Genomic DNA, 9245 nt, shown 5'->3' with positions numbered 1-9245 from the left:
TGAAACCAATGCTCTAGATACCAATTGTTGGAACACACACTGTTCCTCACTCAATTGCAAGAGATGCAATTCACTCCCTCACATATTCACTCGTGTATCACTCACTGTTTTCTAAGCACAGAATTGCACAGAATTGCACACCTACTAGGAATAGCACTAGAGACTGAAAATGATAGAATGAAAAACAACCCTTTATTAAGATGTATGATTGCCCTTTTATACAAGCAAAACAAAGTAACAACCCTTCACTCTTAGGCTAGCACTTATAACAGAATTTTAAAATTTTGTTACTCTCTCTTATATACAAAGCCAAAACAGAATTAAACTCTCACAACCAACTGATTCTGAATATATTATTATATCACACAAAGTAAAAATGTTTATGGGTCTACATTGCAAAAGCCAAAAACCCAAGTGAAACTTCTTCTCTCTTTCAAGCTATATAGTTGATTGCCACCTATTTTGATATAAGCTATAATAAATTTTGAGTTTTTCTCCTGCAAATATAGAGCTTTTTTTAATAGAAAAGCTCTCAAAAGTTCTTCTAGCTTTATACTCAATCTTGGCGTTTAAGGAAACTCAGAAGAAAGGAGAGTTACAATACTTAGATATATGGGTGTGGTGTCCACAATGTAGCACCACAACACAAACATGAACTAAGACCAAAAGGAAACTCAGAAGAAAGGAGAGTTACAATACTTAGATATATGGGTGTGGTGTCCACAATGTAGCACCACAACACAAACATGAACTAAGACCAAAAGCGAGAGTGAATTCTCTCAATTGAGATTTTCATTTGGATTCTCTCATGTGAAAATTCTCACCATCAAAATTTCATGTTCCTTTTTCTATTATTTAAATTTTCTACAGTTTTTAAGTAAGGGTTATAATTTCACTAGATAGAAATGTCACAAGAGGAAATCAAAATCCAACTCACACTAGTCATCACCTCTAAATATTCAATAGCCAAATGATCAGATCACAAGTGTGAACAAGATATATTTTTTCGTCCAAAAGCTTAAGACATTAATATGCCTATATTTTCATTTCAGTAAAATACCCTGTCGTTTTTTGATACACTCGTGTTGAAGAACTCGGAAAGATTATCAGACAAATGGTGACACCACCGATGACCATTTTCACATCTTCAAAAGGGCACAATTTTCAGAAGTGTAGAAGACATCTCAGTGACTTTCCAGTGGTCAAAAGATCGAAGGCCTGGTTTATCTCCTTGAAAGGAAGCTCGTGAGTGATAAAATCATCTAACTTCACCACCTAAATTCAGGTCACGAGAAAAGAGCATTAATTGATTAACCAATTCATTGGCTTCAATTATTGGAACAATAATTCAAGAAAATTTTGGATGCAGTGCAGTCATTGTACATGTGCATTTATCAACTGATATTGTCCCATAGGTTATTGCAGAAGAGAGATAACATAAAAAGAAGGTAGATAGTCAGGTTCGTTTCGGCATTCTTACAAAAAATTGAAGTCAGTTTCGCAATGTCATGGACAACATTCTCAAACATAAAAGATTGCAAAATTGAACATTCATAGGTGATATGATATATAAGCCCAACAACAGCAATAAGATTCATTCTAACATCATTTTAAAAGTTGGATTTGAGCTTAACTAAACCTCAAAATATAACTTATGGGATATGAATAATCTCTAACAAGAGTTTGATTTTGATATATTATTTATTTAAAGATAATTAAATTGTCAACTAATAAAATAGTATTGGAAATATAAGATTAACCTAACAGTGAAGGGAGAAGTCATGAGTTTGAATCCCCATTAACAAAAGCTAATAATACTACTAATTAACACTGATAAAAAAAAAACTAATAAGATAGTATCTTAAGTATGATTTTCAAAATAATTGTCATAAAAAATCAATTATTTACAATAATATAACAATGTAGAATTTATTGATTAGTTTAAGAAAATTATACTGTCAATATATTTTAATTAAACTCAAAGGTATAAATGAAATCATAAAATTTTATTTTATTTTTTTTTAAATTTTATTCAATTTTAAAGAATGATATATAAGATATTCATTTTTTGAAAAGAACACATGTAAATTCAGAGGGAATGGTAGTGGTTACTCCATTCATGCATTCTTTGGCAAAATGTGGCAATTGAGTCTTCCCTTTGATGCCTCCGAAATTTGATCCTACTATTCTGCGACCATGGAACAACTCCATTGGGTGGATGGGAAGCATTTTTGGTGATAGATGAATCCCTACTAGCACAGTCAATCCCCAACCCTGCATCATCATAAGAATATCAAAATTATAACTTGCTAAAACAACGTAGCCTTTCCCTCTAGAAGTCTTGATAAAAACATATTATCCATATTATTTTACTTAGGGGAGAGAAGAGAAGCAATATTTGTGAATAAATATTGCGATTTGCGTGACATCAAGATTTTAAAATATGGTTTGCAACAGTAATTGTGACTCCAATGAAAAGGTTTTTGTTTTTTGTTTTTCAATTATTATTGCAACTACATTAATCACATTTTTGCAATTTTTCGCAATATTAAGGAGTATAGAGTGTTGAGACTTCAATTGTGACAACAATTACAATTTAAAATCTTGGCAACATATTGTAACATTGAACCAAAAAAGCAGCAACATGAGTATATGTACCTCATGAGCAGACAAGAAGGCATCCCTTAGAACGTTCAAATTTCCAGCACATTCAAAACTATAGTGCACGCCCCCACCAGTCATTTCCCCAATTATCTGCAAAAAAAATGTTTACCATTTTCCTAGTGAAAATTCATGCATATAAAGATGGTATTTTCTTTTACGAAACGAGATGAATAGAGAATTCCAACCTCATATACTGGTCTCTCATCATCCTTTGGATTTATGAAGTCGGTGATACCCATTTCTCGGGCTTGAGTGGACATATAAATGTTTCACATATGACATTAGCATTTTACATTATAACATAGTTATATTAAAAAAACAAAGTTCATGTAAAGCTTTATAGGTTTTAACATTTATGATTTTCAAAAAAAGAGTATAGAAGAATAAAAGAGAACACAGAGGAATCAGAGGTACATGAAAGAGAAAATTACCTTTGATGAATTTGTCTGAGTTGATATCTACGCCTATAATTCTGGATGCACCTCTGGCTCGTGCCCCTTCTGCTACCTGTGCCAATTTAAGATGCAGGGATTTACAGTTTGGGTGAGCAAAAGAAAAGATAAAATGATATATGATAATTCATATATTTGAATACATCCTCAAGATGAGTGAACAATTTTTAAGTGTGATTAAATCTTAAACTTAAAATTAGTTACATAATTAATTTAAAGGGCTAGAACTTATAAAATATCTTAAATTTTATTGAAAAGTCAACAACTTTGATTACTAAAAAAAATATAATACAAATTAAAAAATATTTGAATATATTTTAATCATAACTAAGATCATTTTAATCTTAAAAATAAAGAAAAGCTTAAAAAGGCATAAAAGTTGAAGTAAAAAAATTGATTTATTAGTTTTCTTTGCAAACATTATTACAAAAAATATCCTCTTTGACATGATTCTGCGTCAATTATATAATAATCAATGTAATAGAAAACACAATGATATTTTTTAAATTAAATAAAAATATTTTACATTATTTATTAATTAAATGATGTAGAATAACCCATTTTACAATCGTTTTTATTTTAACCAATGTAAAAAGGAGATTCTAATTCGATTCAAATAAAAATTGAAGTAGAATGGTTTTCTACACATACAAATTGCAACTCCCTTTCACTCTCATCCTAATCATTATTCTTCAAATCCTAGCCTTCTATTCCTTGTATTGTGTCACCACTGTCACCACTTACCACATCTCCTTTCTACCACCACATTGTGCCACCACTACACACCATGTTGCGCCGCCACCGGCCACCACCACTAAGTACCACATTGCACCCGCCATTGTTAATGTTATTGGTTGTGTCATCATTGTTGGTACGTTTTCATTCTTCTTTGCTTTTCTTACTAGTTCCCCCCCCCCCTTTTTTTGAGCAAAACCACTCTTCTCCATTTGTAAAGAAAGTAGTCTCTATCAAGATTATCAAACTCAAGAGTTTATGTAGACTCGTGAGAATTTCATAAACCTGACTCATAGACTCAACTCGTAGACTCGTAAGAGTTCACTTTATATAATAATAATAACAAAATATCTATAAATAACATATCAATTAAACATTTCAATAATATATTAAAGAAAAATAATAAATCATAAATTTCACAATACGTAAATAATCAAGTCTAGTAATGCATCACTACTAGATAATAACCTGCAGATGTTATAGTAGTGATAAATCATTCTCATTGAGGGTTTGATATTATTAGAGAACAAGGGTTTGATGTTATTAAAGGTGACATTTTTGTATTTTAGAATAACATACTAAATGAAGGTATGTTCAAACACTAAACAGACAGAAACAACCCAAGATGACTTATATTTTGGTCTAATTTTTTTAACTTGTTAACTTGTTGACTCGATGGTCAACTCGAGAGTCTACTGAGTTTACTTAGAGTTTATAGAGTCTTCTAAAAAACGAGTTTACTCAAGAGTCAACTTACAGAGAGTAAGTGAACTCGTAAAAGTTAGCGAGTTAACTCAAGAGTTTGATAATCATGTTCTCTACTGTTGGAACCCTACTTTCTGTTGTTGTTGCTGCTAGTTCAACTTGTCATTGCTGTTGAAGGTACAAAAATTTAGGGTTTCTTAACTCAATGTGTTATTGTCATTGGAAAGTAACTCAATGTGTTGATACGTTGAGTCCTTGTCAATCCTTGCTTAGCATGTTCTAAACTCATCATGTATGTGTATATGCTAATTAAACCAATGTGTGTTAGTATTGTTGATTGGTGATTGGCTAAACTGTTGATATTTTAGTGAATTGGTGGCCCTTGAATTATAAAAATTGATTGAGATTCTTTGTTATTGAAATTGTGTGCAAGAGTGAATAATTCATAAATTGCTCGAAAATTGGCTTGCTATTTACAATATCCTCTTCTGTTTGTACTCTCCAAATTAGATAAGAATTTATTCATATGGCGAATAGTTACTAAGTAATCACAATTGTGCATGGTAAGGAATTGGTATAAAACAAAGACAAATTCTAGTAAGTCTTGAACTATGTAATTTGGAGCAAATAAAAATTGACTTTTAAAGTATGACTTAAATTAGTTCATCTTAGCTTTTTAAAAAAAAAAAAACAAAAAAGTATGCCTTAAATTAGGTCTGTTAATGGAGTTCAACGACTAATGGGATATATAGAGGATAGAAACAACTACTTCTTTAAGAAATAGGATTCTAATAATTGCTTTGCTTATATTTTTTATCCCGTGCCTTGAAATTAAACATGTTGAAATATGTGAAGTTCAGCTTTCTTTTTAGGTCTTGTCTGTGAAATTTCTATAATGACATCTAATATACTAAGAAAGAGAATGAACTAATTATATGAAGGTGAAAGTAAGCAAATACTAAACGAAATATAACAAAAGAAAATTATATAAGAAAAAGGATTAATTAATAATAAAAGAACTAGAAGACAAATATCTAAGATTCAAAATAATTATTTAGGGTCTTACTAATTTATCTTCTAGATATAATTCTTTTATTCTTAATTAGTCCTTTCTCTTAAGTAAGTTTCTTTTGTTGTATATAATTTATAATTTAATGCTCAGATTACTTTCATCTCTTTTATGATAATTCAATTCAAGAAACTCTATTCACCTTTAAAAGCTTAGGTAAAACTTTAAGAATAAATAAAGATAATCTTATAACACTATAAAGACCCTAAATGATACATAAAGTACATAAAAATTAATTTAACTACTCCAAAATCAATTTCAGGTCGTCAAACTCAACATGTGTTTACTTGTGACATTTAGCCATCAATTTTAGGTTGCACACATTGCCATTTCTTCATTCTATGTAAAAAAACGTCTCACTTTCAGGTCGCATATATATATATATATATATATATACCACTACATAGGCACCGATGCTTAATTGCCGCTGCACCAATTAAAACAATGCGTTGTAATTGCTCCAAAATCACGTTTAATTTAAAAAATTACTTTCTGAAATGGTGGCCAATAATAATGAAAGATTTCACTTACAGCGAGACCCACAACACCTAAACCAAAGACAGCTACAGTTGAACCAAAATGCACATCAGCGGTATTCCAAGCAGCCCCAACACCTACACATGACACACTTCATCAATTTGGTCTAAACAACTCTTGCTCATTTCATCACGTCGTTTACTATCGTCACAATAGTTCACATAATATGATTATTATGCATCATCGATTTAATACTCAGCAAAACATATGATTAGTTAAATGTAATTAAAAGTGGCTTGTTGGTGGGGCATGCTAATTAATTAGCACAACATGATTTGTAATTTGATATTATTGTTGAGAAAAATCTTTTAAAATCTCTCGGATCTATGGAGCCTGATAATATAGATTATGCTATTATACTCTGCTGTGCTGTGCCGTTTAGCTTCCCAATTGTTCTTTTTAATAAATAAAATCGTAAGTCTATTTATCATTCAAGATCTTTCTTTTTTATTTAGGAAAAAAAAGTTAATCACACACTAATAATAATGTGTTAAAGAATTTTTTTTTAAAAAGTTGAAGTTATATGTAAACAGTTTTGTAGGTTGAATTACTTTGTAACAAATGTGGTTTGTACATAAAAATGTAAAAAATGTAATAAAAAAAATCATTGTTTGTTATGGTGACTAAAAGTTAGTGCATATTCTTAATCTCCTTCCCAATGAATAAAAAACATATTCCAGATGAAATCTCGTGATACACGCGGGGTAGTGGTCTTTGGTCCTCAATTCATTAAGGTAGGTGGTGTGTGTGCAGAAATTATTGTATATATGATTATTGATTACTGGTCAATGGATTAGGTTAATCAGGTAAAACTTTTTGATTTAAATCTCAAAAGAAAAACTTTGCCCAGAAAATTTTCTTAAAATACTTCTAAAAGTACAATTAAATTAGGTGAAGAAAACTCAATAATTTGTAAAGCTAAATGAATAAAATACTAAAATAAAAGTTGAATAATCATGTAGATGCATGCACCCGATTATATTTCATATATGCGCATGCATATAATATTAAGCTCGTGATATCCTAAATTATTGAGGTTGACCAAAGTTTCTTACCCGAAGATACGCCACAACTGAGTAAGGTGAGTCTTTTGATATTGCGGTTGAGATCGCCATTACTACCATCAATGTGAATCTTGACGATGCATGCTGAATCCACCACTGTGTACTCAGTGAAAGTTGAAGTGTTCAAGAAATGGAATATGGGTTTTCCATCCATTGTGTAAAACCTTGTTGCACCATCACTAACCATCACCTTCTTCATAGCATCCACCCCAAATCTCTCACACTTGTTGGTCTTCTCGCACTTGCAATATTTGCAATCCCCACATTCCCCATTGAAGATTGGCACCACCAAGTCCCCTTCATTCATGTCACTTACACCTTCACCCACACTCTCCACAATCCTAAAAATTCATAGCAACCACAAACACAATCACAATTCACGAGTGTCCTCACTTCAATTCAATTTCATGTAATAAATTAAAACATAATATTTTTATTTACAATTTATATAAACTTCTCTATATGAGGAAAAAAAGTGGCATGAATTTAGTTTTTTTTTTAACAAAAATTATAATCAATTTATGCAGATAACTTTTATAAAAACTCTCTCTCACTCTCTTTTAATTTCTCCAAGGTTCTCAGTTTATTTTATCTCCTCATCTAAAGAGGGTCTAAATCATTAATGTTATAATTTATCATAGTTATCAATATTTGTGTGTCCTACCCGGAAGCTTCATGGCCAAAAATCCGAGGATAAGCACGTCGAGCCTCATTCTTTGGTGCCCCATAAAAGAAGGAAAATAAGAAGCATAAAAAAAAATATTGCATAAGTTATGGTTGACTATCAAAATTCACTTATTGGTAATTAGAGATATTAAAAGAGTAAGTTAATCTCTTATCTTTCAAATAATTTTATATATATATATATACCTCGCCTTGCCAAGCCGTGAGATCCGTGTGACAGATTGTGGTGAAGAGGATCTTGATTCGAACCTCGATTTTCTGAGGAGGATGGACAAGGATACGTTCCACCACAAAGGGCTCTCCAGGACCATATGCCACGGCAGCTTCATCATGATGATGAACATTGATGATAATAATAATAATAATAATAATATTGAGTTATGATAGTCAGAATTTGGTGCGCATTCTTTTCGAGAATAAGATCTGAATAATGTACAATTTTGATGTTACGTACCTTTGCATGTAATGGTCTTTCCCCTTGTATCATTTGGATTCAAGTTCCCATTAGCAACCACAACTGAACTTGCCATCTCCTGAGTTGTTTTGTGATTCTTTCGTGAGTATTGAATGTGGTGCTTCCTAATGGAGAGAGCCAGAGCATATAACTAAGAAAATTTGTGTGTGATATAAATGAATGAAAGGTCAGCTATATAAAGTCTGGAGTTTTCTCTCTCAGACTAGCACACATGCGAGGGCTTTTAATTAGCATATGGCACGTGTTATTAATTTATATTAAATAATATTTAAGGAAAAGATAATTATATTGTCTTGATTTTTGGGAAAATAAATATTTTTTTGTATTAATTTATTATTTTAACTTATGGTTGAAATTGGATTTTCTCGATAAATCCATTACAAGAATTGGAATTGGAGCTCAAAGATTAATAACCACGGTTTTACTGTAAAAAAAAAAACACTGACAGCTTTAGCCTGGATTGTAAATCGGAGAATCATAATAATACGGATTAGTAACATCTTGTAAAATTTATGAAATCCATATATATGCATATGTAATTATATATATATATATATATATATATATATATATATATATATATATATGCGCACGCGCACATATAAAAAGTAACATAGATCATAATATAAAAAGCTTGGAGTGCTGAAAGAGATGAGAGGAAGGCTAAAACTCTAAAAAGAAAAGAGGACCTGATAAATTTTTGTTTTAGATGGAAAAAAAAGGGGACCTGCTTTGGGCACGTTTTTGGTACACCTTTCCCAAAATGTCAAAACCGCCCTTATAGCATTTTGAGTTATAAATAGTATTTTTTTTTTTTCATTTCTACGGTGCCTTTTTTGTTTTCCTAAAATCTCACCCTT

At 30.9% G+C, this 9245-nt stretch overlaps 1 protein-coding gene across 1 annotated transcript; it reads right to left on the bottom strand.

Annotated features, from left to right (window-relative positions):
* Nucleotides 1-918: 918 nt before the first annotated feature.
* LOC114415880 (alcohol dehydrogenase-like 4) lies at nt 919-8546 on the bottom strand. The gene is made up of 10 exons (XM_028380742.1): nt 8365-8546; nt 8097-8233; nt 7891-7940; nt 7218-7567; nt 6157-6239; nt 3096-3171; nt 2850-2911; nt 2659-2754; nt 2113-2274; nt 919-1275 (listed from the first exon to the last, which is right to left on the bottom strand). The coding sequence occupies exons 1-10, from the start codon at nt 8438-8440 to the stop codon at nt 1165-1167; spliced, it is 1203 nt and encodes a 400-aa protein (XP_028236543.1). The 5' UTR covers nt 8441-8546; the 3' UTR covers nt 919-1164.
* Between the last annotated feature and the right edge of the window lie 699 nt (nt 8547-9245).

This window comes from Glycine soja, chromosome 1 (genome assembly GCF_004193775.1).
Source record: "Glycine soja cultivar W05 chromosome 1, ASM419377v2, whole genome shotgun sequence".
Lineage (NCBI taxonomy): Eukaryota > Viridiplantae > Streptophyta > Magnoliopsida > Fabales > Fabaceae > Glycine > Glycine soja.
Note: the sequence above shows the minus strand (reverse complement) of the source record. Positions and strands in the feature narration are given on the sequence as shown.

Excerpts from the sequence above, each read along its gene's own strand:
- LOC114415880 (XM_028380742.1), bottom strand. The coding sequence starts at position 8,440 with ATGGCAAGTTCAGTTGTGGTTGCTAATGGGAACTTGAATCCAAATGAT. Across the intron at positions 3,172-6,156 it reads TAGGTGTTGTGGGTCTCGCT|GTAGCAGAAGGGGCACGAGC; the intron begins GTAAGTGAAATC and ends AAATTGGCACAG. Across the intron at positions 2,912-3,095 it reads CTCAGACAAATTCATCAAAG|CCCGAGAAATGGGTATCACC; the intron begins GTAATTTTCTCT and ends TGTCCACTCAAG.